We start from the raw sequence: 26,847 nt of genomic DNA, 5'->3' as shown, positions 1-26,847 counted from the left end.
AAAATCTGAAATATTAGTTTACACATGAATAAATAAATATATACGTATACATAAAAAAATACATATACATACACAAACACACACACACATATACATATATATATGTGTGTGTGTGTGTGTGTCATTAGCTATAGGAATTGTATGGAATGGAACAACTATTTGGTTCATTATTTTTTTTCCCCAAAGAAACCTTAAAAAAAAAAAACAATAATAAAAAATAAAAATTATTTTCAACTTTGACGCATGTTTTTGAAGCACCAAATCAAGAGTTAGTTTCAGATTTCTTATTTTAATTTGACCATTTTTAGCCATAAAGAGGAGATTATTTTTATATCTGGATGTAAGCAGAGTGAAAGCTCGACAGACTTTCTATTTTGGCTGAACTCTGACCCCGACGACCTTTTCTCCTTCATCAGTGACAGAATGACTAATTATGCAAAACAACTGAAAGCTGTAGGGAAAAATGACAGAAGGTGGAAACAAGATCAGCAACATTTCATGATCAAGAAAGCAGGCATCAAAATAACTCCGGCACACACGTAGACTCAACTTCTGAGGAGGAAAAAAAAGTCTAAAGATGTCAGACCAGAGGAAAGTGGATGATTCATGGACGACGTACATCTCACAAACAGAAGAGCATCCCCTTCCTTTATTTTACAAGAGTTTTGTACAGTCCAAACAGCTGCTGTGTTTCTAAACTGATTTCTGAACAGCATATAAACAACAAAATAACAGACACAAAGGCAAAAACAAAAAGCCAAAAACCCTGTACAGAGTCCTGTAAACATACCAACACAAAAAATAAAGAAAATCCACTGGAAACTCCTTATATCTGCCTGCTCTTGACCTTTGACCTTTTAGAACAGCACATGGATACTGTTGCTAGGATACAAACATAAATAAAAGAATCTGTGTCAAAGGCGCCACATATTTAACACTTCTTCATTAAAATTGTTACAATCTGGAAATCTGACATTTAAAAAGGTGCAAAAGAGGTTTTGTTCACTTGAAAGGGTTAAAAAAGGAGGCAAATGTACAAAAACAGGATGAGCAGGGCAAGATCACAAGCTAATTTCCATACTAGACACAGAAGAACAAAGACGAGAGTAAAAACTGAAATGTCTTGATTGTTTAGTCGAGTCGTACTGAAGCTCTTTTCATGTTATCTTGATATCCTCTCTCTCACACACACACCAAACGCACCCAACCATCTGTGCCTGGGCAGAAGTGTGTGTTGCACACCATGTGTCCCACTGTTATGTGTCAAACGAGCATCGGCTGGCTCATATGGCACTGCCCCCGCGCACGTACACACACGCACACACAGAGCACTGACCTAGCCTCTTACACTCCAGTCTCAGAGTGTGTCAGCTCAACGGGAGCTCTTGATTCAAAGCCCAGAACTTCCAGAGACTCAAAGTTCCAGTTTGAGATCTCAAAGATTCAGTGACGCTTCAAGAACTGGCTCTAAGAACGTGAGTAGCTAAAGACTTTCTATTTAAATAATCAATAAAGTCCACCAGTCTGTGGCTGTTTTTTGAAATGTAATTTTAACACACTGCATACTATAAAGTTAAATAAAAATATTAACAATAGTTTTTACTCCAGTTGAGTTTAAGAAACTCAAATTATTGAAAGTTAAGAGTTTTTAAAACATGATTGGACTATTACTTGGAGTTTAATATGAATGAAAAAAAATCTGTATGTGTATGTGTATGTGTATATATATATATATATATATATATATATATATATATATATATATATATATATATATATATACATATATATATATATATATATATATATATATACATATACATATAAATATATATATGCTATAAATAATTTGTGACCTTGGACCACAATACCAGTCATAAGGGTCAATTTTTCAAAATTCAGATTTATAAAACATCTAAAAGCTGAATAAATAAGCTTTCCATTGATGTATGGTTTGTTAGGATGGGAAAATTTGATACAACTATTTGAAAATCTGGAATCTGAAAATTGAGAAAAATCGCCTTTAAAGTTGTCCAAATGAAGTTCTTAGGAATGCATAACACTAATCCAACAATAAATTTATATATATTTACTGTAGGAAAATTGCAATATATCTTCATGGAACATGATCTTTATTTCAATTTTTTGCCTATTGTAACAAATATACCCCAGTGACTTAAGATTGGTTTTGTGGTCCAGGGTCACATATATTAAACATTCTATATTATATATTCTATATATATATATATATATATATATATATATATATATATATATATACACACACACACACACACATACATAATTCTTTTTAAGCTCATACTCTCCATACATGTGTTAATGACACATGGGGAAAAAACATACACACTTAATTATTTCCAAGCTATACATATTTTATCATTTTAGATACTGACGGAAGACAATCGTTTTTGTCTGAACTTTCACACAGTGCTGTGGCCTGTCAATACAGGGGCAGCTGGTGTGTGTGATGAAAAATTCAGTGTGGGTCATCTGGGAGACAGGAACTCACACACACACACACACACACCTGGCAGGCAGCAGTGGCTCGTGGGTTCTGTGTCTGTGTGTGAAAGAGCTCTGAAAATTTAATGAGGAGCATCAATTAATGACCTGCTATACGTGACCCCATTTCCTTTCCTTCTTCCTTTTCCATTGCATTTTTGGGATTTTCTCTTTTCGCTGGATTCCCAGGAGTCCGTCACTCTGACTGTGTGTTTTGTACCTAGATTTGTAGAGTTCTTTAAACATGTGACTACATCCAGTGGCGTCGCTAGGTTTGTTGGGCCACCAGTACTCAGTCCCACTTTTTTTCCATACTAACGACATCAAATACATGTTAAACTGACAATTTTACCTCATGTGTAAGAAAAGGTCTGATAAATCTAAGTACAAACAAGCTGTTCTTCACAAAACTTCATCAAAACCTGTGCAAAGCAGGAAACTGCTCATTTTGCTCGAGTTCTACAGAGGAACAGGTCAGTGTCCGGCTGATTGTCAGAGCTTGAAGGTCTTCACAGCAAATCAAGAGACTTCTTGACTCTGGGTGCACCAATGAGCTGTCAGATTGGGCGGGACCACTGTGACCTCAAAGAAAAGGCACTCTGGGAGTCTGTGCACAAATGGCACACAAATAACCGTTTGTATCTGTAAGCCTTTTGCCTCTTTGACAAACAGGAGAAAAGGGTCTTCCTTTTATCTCATGACATAAACATGCGGGTTTTCTCAGGTGTGTGTATGCGGCTGAGCCGGACAACCTGGGAAGGGGAAGGTGGGACGTCATGTCTTTGGGGTCCTTTGGAGTCCTGGGATTCGTAGTCCAATCGAATTGACGGGCTTCTTCCTTTCATTTCCTGTTCCCTGCGTCTCTGTTCCTGTCGCAGGAGCTCCTGTGCCTCCAGGAGGACACGTGCATTGTAGCCGCCCCCCACTGAAGAACCGCTGGATGCTGGGGGAATGGAAGGGCCATTCCTACAGCCAGAACGAGGAACAGTGCGCGGGACAGAACGAGGTCCCTGGTAGCTGGAGTAACGGCCGCTGTCTTTAGCTGCCTGGAAACCGTCTCTGGTGGGACACGTCCTCTCCCACTCGCTCTCTGAGGCTGGGGTGGGCTTCTTACGAGGGTGGCTACACACAGGGAGAAATGGGCTAGGTGAGAGGCTGTGTGTGCACATATTCTTAAAGACATTAATAGTTTAATCCTACTGAAACAGGAAGGACATATCATAGATTCTATTTTTCGCCGGTATCTTCTACTTTCCATCACAGTCAATCAAAACCAAACTGGTCAGCTTTCAAAATGAATAAAATCCAGCCAATTCCTTTATTTAATAAGTATTGGGAAGAGGAATTTTATTAGATTAAATTTTACTTATTTTGCTTAAAGAGAAAAGTTGTTCAAACTGAATTATTTTACTAATATTCAAATATACACTACTATTCAAAAGTTATTTTCGAAAAAAATAAGTTTCTTATGCTCACTATGACTGCATTCATTTTTATCAAAATACAGTAAAAATTATCTTTTTATTATTTATACAAATATTGTGAAACATTAGTACAATTTAAAATGTTGTAGTTTTTCCATTTTAATATATTTCAAAATGCAAGTTATTCCTGTAATGGCATTTCATCGTTTTTTAATTATTATTTGCATTTAATTAATTTTAGTTTGTTTGAGAAATATTTTTGTCATTTTGATTAGCTTTTGGTTCTATTATAATGAATCTATGTAGTTCTATAAATCAATTTTTTTCAGTTTTCATTATTTCAGTACTTCAAGTTAAACAAAAAAGATCTTTTATTTTACTTCATTTTAATTTTGTTTCAAGTAACAATTTTTCTTTTTTACGGTTTTAGTTTTAAAACTAAGTGCTTCATTGTGTCACATGATCACTAAGAAGAAAATTTTTTCTTATTAGTGTTAAAAACAGTTATGCTTCTTGATATTTTTATTGAAACGGATACAATTTTTTTTATTCTTTCATGACTTTTTTAACAAATGTCTTTAATGCCACTTTTAATCAATTTAATGCATTTCTTAATAAAGAAATCTTACTGACCTCAACACTTTTAATCCGTAGTGTTGTTAGTAAATCATAGTGAATATATACATTACAAGTTTTAGGAGACTGTTTAACTGTTTTACACAATAAATAACAGCACCATTGCGTAATATTTCCCAAACACACGTACCGTGGCAGAGAGCTGTACTGTCTCTGAGCATGTGTGAAAGCATCTCTGGCTTCCTGCCTCTGTAACTGCACTTCCACAGACACCGAATGACGGCCAGATGATGTCTGAGAGCTGCAGTTGGACTGCAACACAAACAGGAGTTATTAACACGTCAAACTAAAGCAAACAAGTAAAAGTTGAGTAGAGACAAATTTGGAAGAGAGAATATGATTTCTGGAAAGATCATTATAAACATACAGACACAAACACTCAAGCTACGCACTTACCAGGATTCAGAGGTGTTTTTGTGTAGAGGTCTGTGACATTTGTGCAGAAATGTGTTTGAATGTGACATTATTACCAGTCCTATGACCTTTGGCGCATTACTGCTGTTAATGAAACCATTAGAGTAGATTATAACCCATAAAATATTCATGGAGTTAGTTATTACTCTTCATAACAGAATTGCAGCTACATTATGGTCCTCAATAATTATTATAAAAATTGTTAACCGTTATTCAAATGACCACATCATTAAAAAGGACAAGCAATTATTCCAAGAACTATTTATCTCTATATACTGCTTGACAATAATTCCTAATGCACAATATGCAAATGAAAACAAAAACTTGAGTACAGGTAAATAATGGATTTTTCTGGTTAGAAATGTATATTTACTGAATTAAATTTGATTAAAATGTAAGTAAATGTAAAAATATCAAAAATTGTGCTTAAAGTATTCACACATTTTCCATCTCCTGTGGTTCTAGTTTTATTCCTCTAAGATCCAGTGATTTAGAGCGCATTCAAGGTTTATGTTCATCACTTTATATGATCCTTGGAAATCAAACCCATGACCTTGGCGTTGCTAGCGACACGCTCTACCAGTTGAGCTACAGAAGCTCATCTGACATACATTATGGACAGAGAGGTGAGGCTGGAATGAGGACACACAGCAGATGTTAAATTAATGTTAGATTAATGTTAGCTGGATGTTAGGTGAATGCTATGAACATTAAGTGAATATCAGTTCATTTTATGCTGAAGGAGATTTGCAGTGAAACCATAATGAAGCACTTCTCTAATGTAATTCATTAAGAAATTGCACACACACATTCACACTTGGTCGGCACAGAACATAAGGGTGTAATTATAAACAATAAAAGACTCATTTAACACCGCCTCTCTCTTTCTCTCTCTCACACACACACACACACGGCTTTATTCTGTACTCAGAACAGTGTAACTGCGGTAAATTGTTCATGACCCATAAGAATCCATTTCTTTTATGGCAACATTTACATTGAGTTCCCTGCTCTCGTCACGCTCAGTCAAACAGATGAATGCCGTCCCAGGCATGCTCAATCAAGAGCCGATCCACACGGAGAATTCCATTAACTCTAATGAAGGAGAACAGCATGCTGGGATTGATTGACACAGCTTGCCAGCCATGTTGCTGTGGAGACAGAGGTGTTGAAGGATGAAGGATGTGTGGAGCCGGGTCATTTAGCCCAGTTCATTAACACGCACACACACTTCACTGCCTAAAACAACATCAGTGTCACAGGAACGTACCATTTGTTTGCTAAACAGATTATGGCATTAAAGTTCTGATACGAGTTCAGTAACGATATGAGATTTATAACAGCCGATGATGTTAATGCTGACACACAATCACTCAGGAAAAATGGTTAGTGATCAGAAAAAAAGTGGATTTTTTTTTTTTCATTTATTCTCACCTCATCTCTTTGAGAAAAGAAAGATTCCACGAAGAAATGACAGATGTGTTTGAAAGACAGCTACAGAAACAAAACTGTATCATTAAAGCAAACCACCCATTTTTATTCTGTAGTATTTTGTTTTACAAAAAAGGTTTTTAAGGCAGAGTACAAAAAAAAGGGTTTAAGTTTAGGATGGGGTTTTTGGACATTTGAAGACTAGGGACAATTTGGGGACGAAAAATACATTTAATGCAGTTAAATAATCACTACCATTACAAAACGAAACAACAAAAATAATTCCATACATTAAAGCTGAGTGGATGAAAAATTTTAAAAGAGAAATTTACATTAAGGAAAATACACATAACACCGTGTGTAACAGTTAATTGAAACTCTCTCCCTGGAAAGATGATTACAAATTAATATTTTAAAAGCAATCCACACAGAAGAGCTTCTGAAACCATCTTTAAGCGCAACTCATTCTTGAGGGATAGTTTACCAAAAAATTTATATTCCGTCAACTTTCTTCTGTGGAACCAAAAATAAGGTATATTAGGAATGCTTGCATTAGGATAGGGAAGCAAAAAAAATTATTTTCACTGTGTGAAAAAACAAAATACAAAAAAATCTTGTGTCCCACAGAAGACAAGTCATGCATGTCTGGAACAACATGCATAAATCATGACCGAATTAGAATTTTTGGGTGAACTATCCTCTTTTTTTTTAGGACTTTCTGCTTCATTTTAAAGGCAAAAGAGGTTAAAACTTACCTAAATCCAGATCATCATATTGAGTTCACACTTAATCCAGATTCAAATGATCTGGATTTGAATTCCATATCTTAAATACCGAACAATTTCAGTCTAAAAACATTGATTTTTAAACTCAGACACACACACTTTTTATCTTGCACACATACATTCAGCCAGTCGCAGTTCTTGCCTTAATTCATGATCTGCTGAAGTCATGGCAGCGGTGATATGGTTGAACAGATGAATGGATGGGGGATCAGTCCAGATGGATGAACACATGGTGATGTTAGAATTGTTAGCGGATAATGTCAGTGTCAGAGGTGACATGCTCCTGCATGCAGTGGTCTCAGGTTAGCGGTTAGCATTAGCCCAGGCCTGAAGCCAGGTCCTTGGACTTAGTCTCATCCTTCCTGGGAGCTCCCAGAGACCATGGGGCCTACGTCCAGGGATCATGGGTGCACATACATAGCTCACACACTCACCCAGGACTGCTCCGAGCTGTAGACGTGGTGGTGATCATCTGGCTCCGCCTCTTCCTGCTGGACCTGCTGAAACTCCTGCCGTAGGCGCTGGATTCGGTCGTGGTTGCTGGGCGTCAGCCTGTTAGGAGCAGGAGGAAGAGGGCATATGATGACACATTAGAACATTACATCATAATCCCTTTGATCTTACACTCTCCGGAATGACAGGTGTTGGAAGTGCGACCCTGTGTAAAAGGTCACCTAGTTACGCACCGCTACCTTTATGAGAACAAAGGTCAAGGTGTCACACACGGTGAACAGATGGTCCAGATACCTAAATGGGCAACAAACACGGCCACTCCTATTCTCTGCAAGATCAGATGAGGAAAGCCCGCAGCAGAATTCACCAGACATGGACAAGCGGCAGTTTATATTACAGTATAGTAAATACAGCATGTGTGTGTGTGTGTGAGAGAGAAAAAGAACCAGACAGATTTCCTCTTATTAAAATTCCATAATCACATGTTGAGTGTTTACGATATAGAAGACAGCAACTGGGTCTTTTTACACTTGAGCAGATGTCCAGTTTAAAACACACAGATGCAGTATAAACTTTGTCACAGGAGACGACTTGAGATAATTCAAGAACGCAGACTAATCAGAAAACATGCATACGTTTCTTATATATATATATATATATATATATATATATATATATATATATGCGCACACACATTTCATAATTAAAAAAGAAACTGTACATAATCATGACATTTTGAAGTAGAAAGAATAAGAAAGATACATACATATAGAAACCTATCAATTCATCCATCCACCCACCCATCCATCTATCGCTTTGCCATATTTGGGATAAGTGAATTTTAGTGAAGGATTCATTTTAGTGATTCAAATCAGCTGTAACGTGAGACTCTTTCTGAGCAATTTCTCAAAGAAATTGGCTTGTAAGAGTCATTTGTTTTTGAGTCCAGCAATGCTTAATGTTATTTCGAAGCACCCAGGACTTTGCAGTCCATCACATTTCAGATTGCAAACTCACAACAGAAATATAATTTCTCACATTTGCCGTGGCGGTGCAGATTCAGCATCGGCTCAGCGGCGCCACTGACACACACAAAAAAATACATATAGGTCAAACTTTCAGTCCAAAACCACAACTTAACTCTTTCGCTTACCACTGAAACACTTAGACCTGATCCAAAACATACACCAATCAATACAAACTCATCAAAAACACACAAATACATCAACACCATGGAGCCATTTAATCCAATAAGAGAATCAATGAAGAACTGCTGTAATGTTTCCGGTAAGGCTAAAAGAATAACCTTCCACCATCTAAATTCATTACAATGCCCAGATGAACAAAGAAAGCCAGCGTGAGTGTGTGTACACGAGCTGACATGGCAGTAACAGTACCTGTGTGAAATTACATTTCCATTGCCAGCTGCATTGACTTTTGACACATTTGTTCTGTTCTGACATATTTCTTTTTTTACCAGGGCACAAATACATACAGCATAAGCCGGACAGGATGTCCCTCTGACCCCATCATGAGATTACTTATTTCACTGCCAACAGCTGGAGCCATTTAAAACAGTGGCATAACTCCGAGAGACTCACTGGAATTACACACACATTCACTCGTGACACATAGAGGAGCTTATTTAGCAGTCATGTTTGAGTAGAAAGGCTTGTGTGTGCCCTCAGTAGTCCATTCAATACTTTAAATCTGACTGACGAGCATAAAATAATTATGAAAAGCATGGCACAAAGCCAGAAAATCCAATATAGTTATGAAAATGCAACATTCCTCAAGTGTGTCCGCCCATAGAACTAGTTTCTCTTTACCATAATAAATGTGATCTATTTCTGAACTTAAAGGAAATTGGATTTCAATGTAAACCTAGTTTGAGTGTTATGAATGACTGCAGTGTATATTTGTGTGTATGCATGATGAAATGCTTAAAACTAGGGGTGCACCGATCAAGATCGGCCGATCGTTATGCGCATCTCGTCAGTAAAGCCGGTTCTCCAATCAGCGGTCAATTCCCTCAGGTGCGTGATTTCACATAGAGCAGCTGTTACTACACAGAGCCATTGTTAACTGAGGAGATGCGCAAATCCACGTTCATCATCAGCGTTTATTTGCGCAACTAGTCACAAGATGCACATTAATGATCGGCCGATCTCGATCAGTGCACCCCTACTTAAAACTAATTCAAAATGTAAATAAATTGACAAAATTACAGCCACAAGTCAGGTATAAAAAAAAAAAAAAAAAAAAAAAAAAATTCTAACCAAATATTTGTACCATCTTCCGAAGGTAAAAATTCTTCATACATTATTATAAAAATGCATTAAGTTCTTTTTTAGGAGATTTGAGTTGGAGTTAGTCTGCGTTTATATCATGATTAGCTTCTATTAAACAGCATTTAAGATATTGAGGTAAAGGTGTGTGATATTCGAAAGAAGGCAAAACAAAAGGGATAATCCACCCAAAACTTGTGTCGTTCCAAACCTTTGTCTTCTGCGGGACACAAAAGAAGATATTTTGAAGAACACTGGCAACTAAATGACACTGAATCGACTGTATAGACAAAAACATTGAGACATTATAAAAATCTCTTCTTCTTTTTTTTATAAGTTTTAGCGGTTTGGAAGGACACGGGGGTGAGCAAATGATAGGATTTTCATTTTGGATGGAGTATCCCTTTAAAGAGCATCACTTTCAACAGTGTTCCACATTCTCCTGGCATTTTTATCAAACAGCTGTGAGCTCACAGCACCAGAATCAGGTCAAAATAATCAATACACACCAAGCAGGGATGGAAATGACAACATAGTAATAACTTGTCTAGTCTTTTATTACTTTAATGAACAGAAAAGAGAACTGGGAGTGAGAAGGGATGAAACCAGATCTGTTTAAAAGGACGTTTTACAGGTAAACATACATGCTTATGAAAAACACACAGTTTAAGTGGGCACTTATTGTTAATTTAGCCCATTATTTTTCTCCAGCACTGTATAAGGGCAGCTATTCTGTGGTCAAGAAAGTGCGGCACAATCAAAAGTGCACTTCACTGTAAATTCATCATTGATATGATTAAGGGGCCAACCCAGTCCAACACAACATCTGACATTCTTCCCCTCACAGCCTCATCTAGAATTCATCCTTTCACAGCCTCAGCTGACATTCATGCCCTCAAGGTATCATCTACATTTTTTCCTCATACAGCCTTATCTGATATTCATCCTCTCACAGCCTCATCTAGAATTATTCCTCTAACAGCTTCATCAGACATTCTTCCTCTCACAGCCTCATCTAGAATTCATCCTTTCACAGCCTCATCTGACATTCATGCCGACAAGGTATCATCTACAATTTTTCCTCTCACAGCCTCATTTGACATTCACCCTCTCACAGCCTCATCTACAATTTTTCCTCTCACAGCCTCATCTGATATTCATCCTCTCACAGCCTCATCTAGAACTCATCCTTTCACAGCCTCATCTGACATTCATGACCTCAAAGTATCATCTAGATTTTTTCCTCTTACAGCCTCATTTGACATTCACCCTCTCACAGCCTCATCTAGAATTCATCCTCTCACAGCCTCGTCTAGAATTCTTCTTCTCGGTCTCATTTGACATTCACCCTCTCACAGCCTCATCTAGAATTCATCCTCTCACAGCCTCGTCTAGAATTCTTCTTCTCGGTCTCATTTGACATTCACCCTCTCACAGATTCATCCGACAATAATCCTCTCACAGTCTCATATACAATCCCCTCATGGTCTCATCTACAATTCATCCTCTCACAGCCTCATCTGGCATTCACCCTCTCACAGCCTCATCTGGCATTTACCCTCTCACAGCCTCACAGTTCTTCCTCTCTGTCTCATCTACCATTTACCCTCCCAAAGCCTCTTCTAGTTTTCACTCTCTCATAGCCACATTTAGAAATCACCCTCTCACAACCTCATACTGCGTTCATCCTTTCACAGCCTCATCAAGCATTAACCCAGTGTACAGAATGAGAAGTCTGATTATAATGAATGTTAAGATCTGCAGGACTCATTACTAAAATGGCTCATCTAGAGGATGCAAAGTCTCTGCGTACAGTCACGCAGCAAAGCTTTTAAAACCACTGATACACAAAAAGATAGATATGAGCAGATAAAACCTTTCTCTCTGACAGATCTCTTCATAAAAGGAATGAATGTCCCGCCCGAGCATATAATGCAGCTTCTAATATCAATATGTAAACAGCTTCTAGCTTGTGAAAGGAGATTTGGAGACATATGGTCTCATCATAGCTCATAATTTGCTTTGAGAGCAGTGTGCATGTGATGTCAGGAATTGTGATAACGTCGGTTTTAATGTACTTTAAAAGACCTCCTGTCGCCATTAGAGCATATAAGAATCACTATCGCCGTGGTAACCATGCCTTCCTGCTGAAATGGATAGACCACATTATTTTAGGCAGTTCAGTGCTTGCTATAAGTGCACAAATGCTTCTGTGCACTCGACACCTTGTGAGGAAGATAAACACAAAAGCAAAAAATCAAAGCATTGACTATATTGACAAAATCATATCTGTTTTTTGTTCAAATTACTGGCATCAGTCCGATAAGGCTGATATTTGAAGCTATAAGAGGTCTTGTTTTTTCACCCTCATTTAAAAACGGTACACTTTTTCTATACCAGGTTACTGGCTATATCATGATGTTACATATAAATATATTTGTTATCTGTATTCAGTAAAACAAACAATATGTGGAGACATTATTATATGGGAAATGTAGCAAATCATACACACTTAAAGGGTTAGTTCACCCAAATATTAAAATTATGTCATTAATGGAGGGACTGAGAGCTTTTGGACTAAATCTTAAATATCTTAAACTGTGTTCCGAAGATGAACGGAGGTCTTACGGGTTTGGAACAACATGAGGGTGAGTTATTAATGACATAATTTTCATTTTTGGATAAACTAACCCTTTAAACACAAACAGATGCGCGCGCACACACACACACACACACACACACACACACACACACACACACACACACACGATACCTGGATACTTTCACATCAAACAGGGATGCTGTTCGTATATTTATATTGTTCAAGCAGCTTTTACATTATTGAAGTATTTTCTAATCCAATAAACAAATGAAGTTAATTTTCTTACTTTTCCTGGCTTCCGTTTACAAATGCAAGCACATGAAACTGTATTTCAGTACTGACTGCTTCAATTAACCATTGTTAAGTCCTTAACTCTTGCTAATGTTAGAGCTGTCAAGGCTTTAATTGTGGTTCTACACTGTACAGCACTTTGAATCCCATCACTTCTTTTTAATAAGGCGTTTAAATCAGCATTTGACTTTCAGAGAGTCGAGTTACTCCGCCTAAAGGGCACTGATGTACTGATGACACAGTAGGAAAACATCTTTAAAGGGTTTTGAAGGTTAGAGTGAGTATCTGTTTAAATGATGGTGTTGTGTTTATGTCAGATGTGCAGCTAATTTGAAACATACGGGAGCATAAACTCTTCAGGCAGTATGTGAGGAATGGCTATAGTGGCCCATTGAGCCTTGAGTTTAAGTCACATCAAAGAATGACCTTCACATAAATACAAACTCACACACACACACACACACACACACAGATGGTCGAGGTCCAGAGGTGCAGTTTAGGCTTGTGTGGGATCTGTCTTGTAAATGGCTCAAGAGGCCTTTGCGCACTCGCCCACAGAGTCACAGAGACCTGTGTGTGCGTGGATAAACAGTTATGATTGATTTCAGCACCGTCGGAGGCAGTGGGGTTCAGCTCCCATGAGACACTGCGTAGCAAAGTGGTAGACAGACTTCACCTTTGAAGACAGAAGAATGTTTACGTGTGTGTTTCTGATCTTTGAACACTTGCAGGAATCACTCACTTTATGTCCAATTAGGAAATAAATCAAAAACAGGTTCAGGATGAGTTTGCATCTTCGTGTGCTTTAAAAAAAAAAAAACACACAGACAGCAAAAAAATGTGAATAGACAGTTGGAAACAATCAAAGAAACAAAAAACACCAATACAGTCACCACATCAAATAGTGTATGAAGAAAAACTATTTTTATGAACCGACATAGGACATTTTTTTTCAACCACACATAGACCCTCAATCAGTAACGGCCAAAAGTTTGGAATAATTAAGATTTTTTTGTCTTTATATGTGACCATGGACCACAAAACCAGTCATAAGTGTCAATTTATCAAAGTTTATTTTTGTACATCATCTAAAAGCTGAATAAATAAGCTTTCCATTGATCTATGGTTTATTAAGATCTGACAATATTTGGCCAATATACAACTATTTGAAATATTGAGAAAATCGCCTTTGAAGTTGTTCAAATCAAGGTCTTAGCAATGCATATTACAAAAACAAAAATAAAAAAATAAAAACGTTTTAATATATTTATGCTAGGAAATTTACAAAATATCTTCATGGAACATGATCTTTACTTAATATCCTAATTATTTTTGGCATAAAAGAAAAAATTTGATAGTTTTGACCCATACAATATATATTTGGCTATTGCTACAAATAAACGGCAGCGACTTAAGTTTTGTGCTCCAGGGTCACATTTTGTTTTAAAAGAAGTCACGTATACTCAATAAGGATGAGTTTTATAATATAAAAATGACAGTAAAAATTTGAAGAAAAAAATCACAATAAAAAACTTTCTATTTTAACAGATTGTAAATGTTAATTTATTTTTGCGCTTGCAAAGCTGAATTTTTAGCAGCCACGTGATCTTTCAGAAATCATTCAAATATGATTTGCATTCTAAATATGTACAAAGGCATACTGCCATAGTATGTTTTATGTAAGTGTAATATTCTTTGATCCACACTGTTTTTTTACGTGTTAAACCCCAAAGTGAAAAAAAAAAAGTTGCACAATTTGAGGTTTGAAACACAAATGTCAAGGATGCCTTAAATTTTAATACTTACTATGAGCAATAATGATGCAAGTGATAGTAAAATAGGAAGGAGGTGGACTGCTTCTAAAAAACTGACTAGAAAATGTAATCACATTTGAAAGAATTCTATGATTATAACAGAAAATTCCCTCCAGTGTGAATAACTCTTAGTATAGATACTTATACATCCTCTGGGGGACAATATGAGCTTTAGGAGCAAGGGAGGTGACATTTCCACAAATACGTCCATCAACGCTTCTTCCTGATGTGTCTGAGAGACTGAGAGAGAGCAGTGAAAATATAGCTGCCCTCCTCTCACCCTGACTGGACTAAAATCAGCAGGAAACCCCCAAGACTATAGAACTATCAAGTATAAAATGCCAAGTGAAAACACACACACACACACTTCAATGCACAAACAGACGGGAATTCTAAACTGCCTGAAATATCCGGGATTTGTCTTTGTTTTCCTATTGCCCTCTAAAGGCCTTATACATGCGGTGTATTTGCATCGTAAACCCCTCCTTCTCGCACGAAACAGTTGGTTGATCTTGTACAATGCATGCACACTATTTTTCAGTTGCTATTTAATGATTCATTTCAGCCACTTGTACCGCCACATTCACATATTGCATACAGGGATGACAGATATAACAGATTGCAGGTGTATCAGGTGTGAAAACACCTCACTCAGAGCAGTTTTAGGTACGGTTGCAAACAGCAGACGGAAATGTGAATTTAAAATTCAAGAGAAATGTAACATTTTCTTCGTGTTCATCCCAATCAGTATCACAATAGCTTAAAAGTGAGTTTGTGAGCTAGTAGTCTTACTTATTTTATACATTTATAAATAGAATTTCATGATAAATGCATTTTTTAAAACAATTAATTAAAACAAAAAATATTGAAAACATCAATATGCTTTAGTGGTTTACATGTGGTTTCCACGGTTACAGGAATAATGTGAGTGAAGGGTGTGTGGTTTCCATGGTTACAGTCAGGCATAGGTGGGCAGATTTGTGTGGTGTGGTTACCAGGGTGCACTGCGGGTGAAGAGCTTTCATTAATGTGACCAAAAGATAAGGCTTATGGACTGGCGGTTTACGGGCAAGGAGTGCGTGTTTGCGTATGTGTGTGTGTACTGTTGCGTACGGACTACTAATAGTATTAATCCTGTGCATTTAAGGGAGTCAGTACTTATTGATTTCTCATTACTTCTGCTAACACAATCATGTGTGAGAGATGTGTGTGTCCGATCGATAGCAGCAGAGAGTAAGTCCCCATTCTGATCATTAGAGCGGCTTTGAGGATCAGTGTCTTAACATTGGAAGGAAACATTTATATGTCTACGACACAGATGTGTAAACGAAACATGTCAACATGAGGTCAGTTTAACAAGGCTCAACACTAAAAAAAAGTGAGACAAACAAAGAGGCAAAGTGAAAGCAGGAATAAAAAAGTAGCCTATTAGGTGAAAAAGAATGCTTTGTTCGCAATATCTAGGCACTGGTTGACTTCTATAGAGTTTGGAGCTAGAATATTTCTAAGCTAATGGCGCAGTAGTCTAAATGAGAGTTGTCAATGACAGCAATTTGGATTTCAATATGGAATTTATTGAAATTCAATTAAAGGAAAATTCAACAAACTTGAAATTAAATGGAAGTGGCAACAGAAAAATATTTTCTTTATTGACAAACTTGAGTGTAACAGATTTTCGGAATAACATTCTATGTAGCATTTGCTAACTAAATTTTGTTACGTTGATGTTACTCTCAAAAACAGAGGCAGATAAAAGGGAGTTTGCAGGGGTAAGTTTAAACTGACTAAAAGATTGGAAAAGTACAGAAAGTCTGTGAGGATTTTACTGGAAAATCAAATTGGTTTAAACATTTTTAGATTAAAAAAAAAATTACACACGAATAATTTGCAATAAAACCAACAAAATTGATTTCTGAAAATAAATAGGGTAAGATTTTATTTCATGCGGACTTTAAAGACATTCTAGGTAATAATTCTTCCCATAATGATCTATAAATAAAAAGGCCCATAAAACTAAAAAAAAAAAAAAAAAAGATTTGACAATTTTTCTTGGTAATTAATAAAAAAAAAAAAATTACATGAATTTTTATTTCACTTCCTTTAAGTTAAATTTAAATAAAGTGTAGTTCCTGTATACTAAATTAATGACATTTCAGGATTTGGATTTAAATTTGAAAAGCATTCTCAATTTACTTCCGCATGGGACTTTAAGTTCCTGACACATTAAGCCATGGTACTAATGTGGTGGATGCAGGTTTGAGTCCAGCCTGCAACATGTACTGATCCTATCCTAACTTTCTCCAATAGCAATTCTCTAGTTTCTAATAAAGAGATAAACAATGCAATAGAAGTCTGGCATTCGGAGAATGCCTTCTAGTTTACCTGCATGCAACACTGTGTTATATTTTATCCAAAACCAGGCATATTAGAAAACTGCATAATGTAGTAGAGTAGACAGCTTGCTTGGGTTTGGAACAGGGCTATAATGTCTTCACAGGGGAGATTGAGTAGGTGTGAGTGTGTGTGAGCGATCTGTTGAACGTTCTAATTGGCTCTCTGTACTTCCTGTAACTCCAGCAGTCGGCCTGTTAGCGACACCTCACATACTTCACTGTACCTTTCAGGTCAGTGAGGTCGTGTGCTGTGAACAGACCTACAGGAAACACCATGTTAACTGTCACACACAGGCTGAGGAAGTGCTTCTGACAAAATCAGCTCATATTTATATTCAAGTCATGATTATGAGTTACAGCGTTCAAATATAAACTCCTAATGACTCATTCATCTGAGTGACACGTTCTACAGCAGCCATTAACAACACAGACAGTGAGATAATATTTCTAAGCTAATGTCTTATAAACGCACAAGCACAAGCAGAGCTCACAGCGTGACTGAGCGCGAGCAGCGACAACAGAACCAATTAAATCTGAACATGTAGTCGTGCTTGCAGGGGGACAGTTTTAATGTCACACTGGAATCACTTCTTCTCTCTGAAATATGAAGTCACCTATCACCAGTAAAACTGTCTGCAGGCAGCTGAACGTGGTTTACTGGAAACCTCTGACTGTTACTGAACTGCATTTTGTAAGCTTGACTTTACCTACACAACATGTTAACTGAACCAGTCCATGTGATTTCTGTGATTGTCAAAATGCACATGATATCTAAAGTGAGATGCCTGCATTGGGGAAAAAGTTGGCAGTAAAAAAAGAGAAAAAATTTGCCAATTTTAAATAATTTAATTTAATTTAACACCAAAAGCAGTGACAAAAAGCTAACTATTTTACAGAATATTTATGTGTCATACATTTATATGCTTATTAGCTTAATTCTTTTAGCTTAGCAACATGCGAACGTAAAGCTCAATTGTGAGCCACGTGAGGAGCACTATTTCTACGATTTCTAATGTAACTTTCTGAATCGGAAAGTTTCTTAACTACAAATTAAACTATGAAAAAGTTTTTGTTAACTGAAATAAATCATACTTTTCTGTATTTGAAATGTTGCTTTGGCAATTAACTGAAATTAGTTTTTGACGTACTAAATTTAATAAAACTGAATCTAAATAGAAACATCCATCACAATATTAATATTATAATAGCACACAAATAACAATGCGCGGTAGACGACAGACATCAAGGCATCTCACTAGATTTAAGTTGCTACAAATTCATCTACACCTGGTGTGTTTTGCAAAAGATGCAAGATCTACTCTGGAAACAGTCACACTTGACACCCTAGAAGAAAAATAAACAGAACAAAACACACACAAACTTGATTCTTAATTGTAGAATGCTAAACACACAGAGAAAGCAGCATACATATTGGGAAATTATATCCTGAAAGAAACGGAGAAAAAAGGGAAAGAGAGGAGAGGCGCATTGCCGACAGAAGAACAATGTTCTGTCAGAAAAGTAGGTCATCTTGTTGAGGGGTCAGAGAAAGGGCATCCAACTCAATTCAGCGGAACCCTTTGATTCACACACACACACACACACACACCCACACACACACACACACACACACACAGCTGACAAACCATCATTTCACATGCAGCAGATACAGAGGTGAATTCACTCACCAAACAGTGTCTAGCATTGTATCGAGAGTATTGCACACTTTAATGGATAAACTGCTACATCTGCTGATCCTATCCTACCTTTCTCCAATAAACATTCTCTAGTTTCTAAAAAAAAATTGAAGTCAATCCAGGCCATGTTTACACCTGGTATTAGCATTCTGGTAGAAAACGCTCATCAGATGTCATCAGATTAAATTGATATTTGCGAGAAATAATTTAGAAATAATAGCTGGAAAACAAAGAAATAGCATGTTGCTACCAGGTGTAAACAGGGCCACATACCTCCTTCAGCAATTGCTTTCTAATAAAAGCTACAGAGACAGTCCCAGAAGCAATTAGGGCCATAGTGGAGATCGAGGAGGTCTGGGATCTCGGTAACGTTGGTTTTTGGGTCACTCTGACTTGGATCTGAACTTTCGACCTCCATTTTCCATCACATCTCTAAGCATACGACGCCGAGAAGATTTGAAACCATATGACGCAATACACAATCTGATGTCTCAGTGGAATATACAGATGGTTATTATCCACTAATGTCTGTTTATCACTATACGCGGTTTGTCATCTGCATGTGTGGCCTCATAATTAATAATCAGAAGTTGTGACAAATTAAATCCATCAGAGAATATTGCAAATACTGGATTTAGTTACATTATGGGAGGCCTATTTGAGTTCACAGAGCGAAGGAGAAAGATTTGTTTTTCTGTTCGTGTCAATTGTCAATGTTAATCTACACAGTATTTTCATTAATAACAGACACACAAGCACACAGACGGAGTTTTGCATGAGAGATGATTGCTTCTTTTGTGTTCCACAGATGAATACGGTTAATAAATGATGACGGAACATTCATTTTTGGCTGAAGCATTCCTTTAAATGAGCATTAATTGACTCGCTAGAACTTCGGAAAAAAGCAAGTGAGGGAGAGGGAGAGAGAATTACTGAGAAAACATATCCTATTAATTGTCTTGGACATAAATCAACATGAAAAGGGTAATGTAGCTCTAGATTGTGTTGAATGTCTTTTGATCCATTCATCATTAGAGCATCTAACTTGGCCCAAGTGAGAGATGGTTCAACCACCAGCGCTGTGGGGCTTCATTAATGTCACCCCACTGCTGTTCATTTATAAACATTAGACCACGATCAGAAACAAACTCTCAGTGGCTGAAACCACAGTCCACCAGCTACTACAAACACTCGGACCCCTCAGCGGATCTTTCCAAAACAAACCATGTGTGCAGTTTATGGATGAGCCGCAGGGTCTGAAATATCCACTCTGTTATGATAATGGATAAAATAACTTCCAATATAAACCCAAAAGATGGGTTTAGTTTTTTTGTTCTAAGATCTTGATGTACTGTAACATTCACAACACAAGCTCCACCTAGAGCCAAGTATTCAAACATAGGCATGTTTCACGGTAGAGTTTCAGTCTATTTTGGCCTCAGAAACACATTGAACATGCATGATAAAATCAAGCTAATTCATCTTTTACAAAAGCACTATACAGTGACAGGCAGTTAAACACTTTCTGTACTCTACTCAATACAGTTATTAAGAACCTTATAATCTTCTTGTTGTGTTCATGTCTATTTCCGAGGATGTTAGTTATTATTGAACTGGACCTTCATACAGGTTATACATTTTTTAGAATTTCTGTACTTTTTTGTGGTGCTCATGGACAAAAATGGCCAGCCTACAGAATCTTGTAGGCTTCTAATTTTGTTGTTATCCTATATTATTACCAAATAATAGATTCAATCTTTCCATCAGCTTGTTTTCTTTCAATTGACCCTTTGCAGAGAGTTTGATTGACAGGCGATCTGAACAATCATAATGCTCAATCAGCCATTTTTGTTTGACAAATCAATCAGATTAATGCTGGTGGACTTGAACTTGAAAAATCTTCCCGCATTTGAAACCAAATACCTTCTGATATTCATTCATGTTTATTTTGCACTATAATTAGAAAAGAGGAAGAGATTAGATCACATGCAGCTTGAACTGAAGAGCTACAGCTATCTGTCATGACACATTTAAGAGCAACAAAAGAGTATTTATTGTATAAATCTGACTAAATCTGCAAGCTGAGACTTTGTTTCATACCTAAAGTAAATTAAATTTGGTCATCATTCCCTTAGTTTGTGTTCACTGGACTCCAATGGTGTTTGGTTTACAACCTTCTTCAAAATACCATCTTTTATGTTCAACAGAGGAAGAAACTCATATAAATTTAGAATGACATGAGAGTGAGTAAATGATGTTCATTTTTGGGCAGACTACACTTAACCAGAGCAACACATGAAGGACAGCCAATCAAACATCAAACAAAAGCAAAACGTCTTCAACACAAACAGCTAAAGTTCAGAGGGGAAATTATGATTCTGTTCAACTTCATTGGAAGAAACCATAACATTTTCACTCAACATGAGTTGAAACTAAATTGTACAATATGCTGTTTGTAACAGAAATCAATCCCAAACCACAGAGGAGGCTTTTTCCTGACAGTGGCACATCTAAATTCTGCTACCACTCATTGCTCTCCTCTTTACTCATTTATTTCTTTTAATTAGCAGTGGTGTCACACTCTCTTTATCCATCTGTAAGCTGCGAGTTTGTTTCTGACGCTTTGGTTTTTCTTAATCCGTGCTTTTTTCCACGCAGCGTGCCAGGGAATGCTGATAATGAGCTTAGACTTGTGTGTGTATGCATGTGTGTGTGAGTTCTCAGCATGAATGCTGTGGGATTAGTCAGATGTTTACCCTCTGTGTGCGTTTGGCTGCTTTAATTGGCCTCTGCACTGCTCATTCTTTAAAATTCCCTACAGGGCTCATAGTCAACTCAGCAAGAGTGCACACACACACATACAACCACACACACACACACACACACACACACACACACACCGACACAACTGAAGTTCATCAGAAGGAATGTTGATTACACAGGGGCTCCTTCGCTGCGGTGGGAGACCAGAGACACGGGCAGTGGCCCCATGGTCATCAGCTCACATGTGAACAGGAAGGGCTCAGATATCTTTGCTCATAATGACAGAGAAAAAAAACATGCAGAAATGGGTTGTGTGTGTGTGTGTGTGTGTGTGTGTGCACGTCGTCACTCTCTCACTCAACTCTAAGGAGTCAATTTAATAAAACCTGAGAGAATCAAATCCCAGCTCAGAGAGGAGGGGTTATGAGTTGAAATGAATAAGAGAGATTGAGTTTAATTCATTTAAACTGCCCGTCTCGCTCTCTCTCTCTCATACACACACACACACACCTCTTTTTTCTCTGATCTATTACATTTCTCTGATCCTTCCATTAACAATTAAATCCTCTGAGCAATTCAAGAAAAAAAAAACATATCAACAGATCACAAGAACACAGATTAAACGGATTAAAGAGTCAAAGATCACAAACACACACATGTTCCAACAAAGCCACATCAAACCTGGTGAGGGGACAGAGACCTTGCAGAGAGAGAGAGAGAGATTTATAATTGAAGTGACAACCTCTGACATCAGCCACATGCACAGCTTCATTAACTGTTGTTGGATTGATTCTCTTTTTTTTTTTTTTTTCTGCCACCATTGTTTGTGTGTGTGTAATATACACATACATTCACACACACTTAGTATGCATGCAATAAAAATAGTTTATAAAAAAATAAACCATACATTACTGCAAAAACTTCAATATACTGTACACAGACATTCAAATGATATGCACACACACATAAAGAGCGAGAAACCTTCAATATGCACAAACATCTCTTGCAAGACTCCTTACTTCGCATCTTAGTATCATCATTACACCTCAGCTGGACTTGAACTGGGTTTGTGCGTGTATAAGCCTTTTATCAGCTTTCAAAAAGTAGTTCTGCTGACTGAACAGATATATTTCTCATTTACTTAACCGTTCTGCACTGAGGGACTTAAACCATACTGCAGCTGACAGACGAGAATGCAACAACACTCTGATTTCTAGGTCAGATACTGTGTGTGTGTGTGTTTGTGTGAGGGTATAAGTGTGTGCCTGGCTAAAGCAGTGACATTGTAAAAATGATTCTATTATTGTTAGATTTCCACTATAACCTCTTTCACAACTGATATTGGGAATTATCCTGAGCGTTCAGAGACTAACCAATGCCTCTAGATGTTCTGGACCCAACTGTGCATTTCAAGTGTTTACACAATACAAGTTTATGCAAGAAAAAGGACTTGGTCTGTCTGCTTTAGTTTAGGGCCAAATGAAAAAAAAACTCTTAAAATGACCTTACGGGAACCCCTTGCTGGTAGAAAGGTTTTAAAAAAATGTGTCAAATGTTTTAATTAAAATCTAAAAATGTTATTTTATATCTGTGCATAATGCAGATATAAAAAATACATCTGAATGAATAACAGGAAACTTTATGCTCAACATTGAATGGCACACTTAACTGTGATGATATTCTCTCTAATTAGGGTGATTGATTAAAGAGTTAAAAAGATTCATATTACAGGAAATGGCAAAGACACTGTACACATTTGTCACAGTTGAAAAGGATTTGCTCCTTAAAAGTAAAGATTCTGCTATTTTCCTGCCGTTTTAAAGACACTAAAGAATGACTTCCTGTTGATGTCAATGTCATCCTCGTGGCATAAAATAACAGCTTCAATCAGTCTAAATATCTTAAAACATCGGAAAGGCGCTTTTCCAATGTCCACAGCTGTTTTAGCTACATGGTCTCAACTATCAGCTTCATAAAGCTGATTGGCTGAAACTCGGAAAAACAGGAAGCTATAAGATCACTATATATGCTATACTGTTTGTATAACACATCACACACACAATCCTACACAATGTTTCCTTCTGAAGCCCATAAAAACACCCCCACCCACACATTGTGCCCCTTTAAGATCCACTTCCCATGCAGATTTGAGAGGATAATTCCCACAGTTCCATTCTCCAGCATCTCACTGGAATGACACCCATTTCCTGTTCCCTGAGGGTTCTTACAGGAAGTAGCCTTCCTGTCTCTCTCTGCCTGTATTTGTTTTAGTCTCAAGAAAACATGCAACTCTGACACAACCCAAACAAAACATTCTCACAAATCGGGTTTTATGAAAGCCCTCGAGAATACTTTCCACACCTCACACAACTCAAAGAGAGCGTTTAGAAGAGCATCTTGACTTCAGAAGTACAGGTTAACTCGTTGATAGCTCAGGAAGGACTATGATATTTAAAGATGACAATGTTGTTAAAGTGAATACCTGTCTGATGTAGAGGGCTGTCCGTTGCGGGCGTTCTGTTTGTGTGTGTAGGGTGAGTCTGGAGGTGTGTGGATCCGATGGTACCCGCCGTGCTCCAGTGAGCCGATGCCGGCGTATGGGGGCTCTTCGGGAGGAAGTGAGGTCAGGGTGGACCGGCTGAAGTCTTGGATCTCTGCATAGTCTCGCTCTCTGGCCTGACGCTGACGAATCTCTCGCGTTTTAGCCTGGATCCTACATAGACATAATAAGTAAAAATGGACAGATCAGGATGGATAGAACACTAAAAAAAGAATTTTTTTTGACCTGACAAGCAAAACATGATTTACTCCTGAATAAATGAATTATGTTTAATTTAGTTTCATTTGATACTAACCAAAATACTTGGTTGTTAAAATGTTAATTCTATTCAAATTAAATTAATTATTTTATTAGCATTTCTGGCATTTTTTATTATTATTATTATTGATGATTTGGCAACAGTGTATGCAATAATCTATACAAAATAAATTTGCTTAAACATATTAATATATAAAACAAGTTAATAATATTACATTGTTCTATTAGGATTTCTAGCACATTATTTATTTTGCCTCTTTTTGTTGTACAGTATCTTGATGCTTTGGCAACACTGCATACAAAAATATATACAATGTAAATATCCTAAACATGAATATATAAAAATGCATGTTTTTATATTACATAAACAATGTAGAAAATAAGTGTATATATATTATATATATACACACATACATATTTGGATAAAAGTGCCCGCTGAATGATGAAATGTATATATACACATTTACAGTATACGTGAGTGTGTGTGTACATGTTTATATATACATACACTACAACAGAAAGACAAAGACCCAATGCCTAATGTTGTTCAGACCCCATTAACTCTCATTGTATAGAAAAAAAAATATTTTTAGATAAGTGAACAATGCCATGGGTTTTGTGAACTATCCCTTTAAACCTGAAATCAGTGGTTTCTTCATAGGTCCTAAAAACATACTGAAACACCTTTCTAACCCCCATCAAAAGCAAGATGATAAATGGGTCTGTACAAGAGAGAGAGAGAGAGAGAGATTAAGAAAAAGATTGAAAGAGTGGGGATTTCTCAGCATGGTCTCACAGGACAGAAGGGAAAACGGGAGGGGGTTCACGCGGCATTATTAATAAAACAACATGAACATACACACACCTGCAGGAGAACATTCACACAATGAACTTGAAACAACTAAAACATATTAGGCTTAGCTAAAGCATTAGTATGCAAACACACACAAAATATAAAAGCAACATAATGCTTTAAAACAATGATGACACAAACAACAGGACTGAAACAATTACTGAGGAAGAAGGTTAGAGGAAGTGGGTACGGCTCGCAGGTAAAGTGACAGGAAATGCCTCTGATTAGAGGCTGATGATAGTTAAGATTAGCACTGACTCTCTCTCTCTCTGTGTGTGTGTGTGTGTGTGTGTACCTCTCTTGTTCTAGTCTCATTCTGTGCATCTCTTCCTCCGATGCTTGAGCTTCCTCTGCCTTCCACTTCGGACTATCCAGACGCTCGTCCTTACGGTATTTCCCGAACCTTTAACACACACAAACACGTCAAAAGTTGATGTCACATTCTTCTCAACTAACTGTTCAAAAGCCCAACAACAGTTTATTTTAATTATAAAAAAATATAAATACATTTTTGGAAGTTGCAATCAAAAGCTTATTGATTCAAAATACTAGTCATGTTTCCCTTCGATTGTAATGGACATGATGCTTCTGAAAAAAGCTCTTAAACCTGTCTCCTCTAATTAAACCACCGTTAAGCTCTTAATCCATTTATTCTAATTCATTTAACAAATTAATCACTGTTTTGCAACTCTGCAAATCAGCGAGCATGAAAAGTCTAGTCTTCTTTGCAAATCTTTGTTTTATCAAGCATATAGACTCATTAATATTCCACTGACAAGTGCGAGGAATGAAGTGTGTGCGAGAAAGCTGAAAGGAGTTCCAATACCTTTGTATACCTGAGTTCTGATATTCGGCGGAGCTCATTAATATGTAGAGAGCTCATTAATATGTAGCAGGTATCTTTGGCTCAGCGAGGCAGATGACAGCCATTAAAACACTCCACTGCCCCAGAAGCAGGCTAAAATATTCAACGTTTTCAAAAAAGATTTATCTATTGCTGACAGATTCAAAAGCTTCAAATGAGCTGCGTTCTTGCTTTCTCTCCCCTCCAGTCTCCTCGTACCTCTACACTAAACTTGATGGAAACTCAAACTTTTCCTCCATGTCTTGGATGTGATTGTCCATTCTGCCTAGAGCTCAGGAACATACTGTCACTCCACAGAGCACACAAACAGAAAAAAACTGAGTCTATCAATAATAATGGTTAGATTACAATCCCATAATTATTTAATATTATTACAGGAAGTTTGAATTCTAATGAGATGCTGCCTACTGTCTATAGTACCTGTACACTGCACTATTTATAAAAAGTTTGGAATCAGTAAGATTTTATATATTATATATATATATATATATATATATATATATATATATATATATATATATATATATATATATATATTTTTTTTTTTTTTTTTTTTTTTTTTAATAAAATGCATTTAGTTGGTAAAAAGTTATATTTTTTTAAATATAACAGTACAACTACTGTTTTAAACATTAATAAAAAGTTTTCTTATATATATAAAGTTAATCTACTATTTACAATATTTCACAATATTAAGTTTTTTACTGTATTTTTGATCAAATTAATGCAGCCTTGGTGAGCATGAGACGTCTTTAAAAAAAACTTTTAAATGGTAAAAACATAACAACGTTCAATCA

General features: G+C 36.8%; 1 protein-coding gene across 4 annotated transcripts in view; it reads right to left on the bottom strand.

Moving 5' to 3' along the window:
• Nucleotides 1–2,254: 2,254 nt before the first annotated feature.
• Nucleotides 2,255–26,847, bottom strand: part of LOC127950816 (partitioning defective 3 homolog) — a 72,127-nt gene continuing 47,534 nt past the window's right edge. For 3 of the 4 annotated variants that reach the window (XM_052548126.1, XM_052548129.1, XM_052548128.1), the window contains 5 exons: nucleotides 25,481–25,588; nucleotides 23,997–24,227; nucleotides 7,648–7,765; nucleotides 4,714–4,835; nucleotides 2,255–3,645 (listed from right to left, as the gene is read on the bottom strand). In XM_052548126.1, coding sequence (XP_052404086.1) covers nucleotides 3,219–3,645; nucleotides 4,714–4,835; nucleotides 7,648–7,765; nucleotides 23,997–24,227; nucleotides 25,481–25,588 — 1,006 coding nt within the window. In that variant the 3' untranslated portion in view covers nucleotides 2,255–3,218. The remainder of the gene's footprint in view (nucleotides 3,646–4,713; nucleotides 4,836–7,647; nucleotides 7,766–23,996; nucleotides 24,228–25,480; nucleotides 25,589–26,847) is intronic. The other variant, XM_052548127.1, reaches the window with a different exon arrangement.

The sequence above is a fragment of the Carassius gibelio genome, chromosome B2 (genome assembly GCF_023724105.1).
Source record: "Carassius gibelio isolate Cgi1373 ecotype wild population from Czech Republic chromosome B2, carGib1.2-hapl.c, whole genome shotgun sequence".
In the NCBI taxonomy this organism is placed as follows: Eukaryota; Metazoa; Chordata; class Actinopteri; order Cypriniformes; family Cyprinidae; genus Carassius; species Carassius gibelio.
The sequence above is the reverse complement of the archived record's forward strand: the minus strand, read 5'-3'. Positions and strand labels throughout refer to the sequence as shown.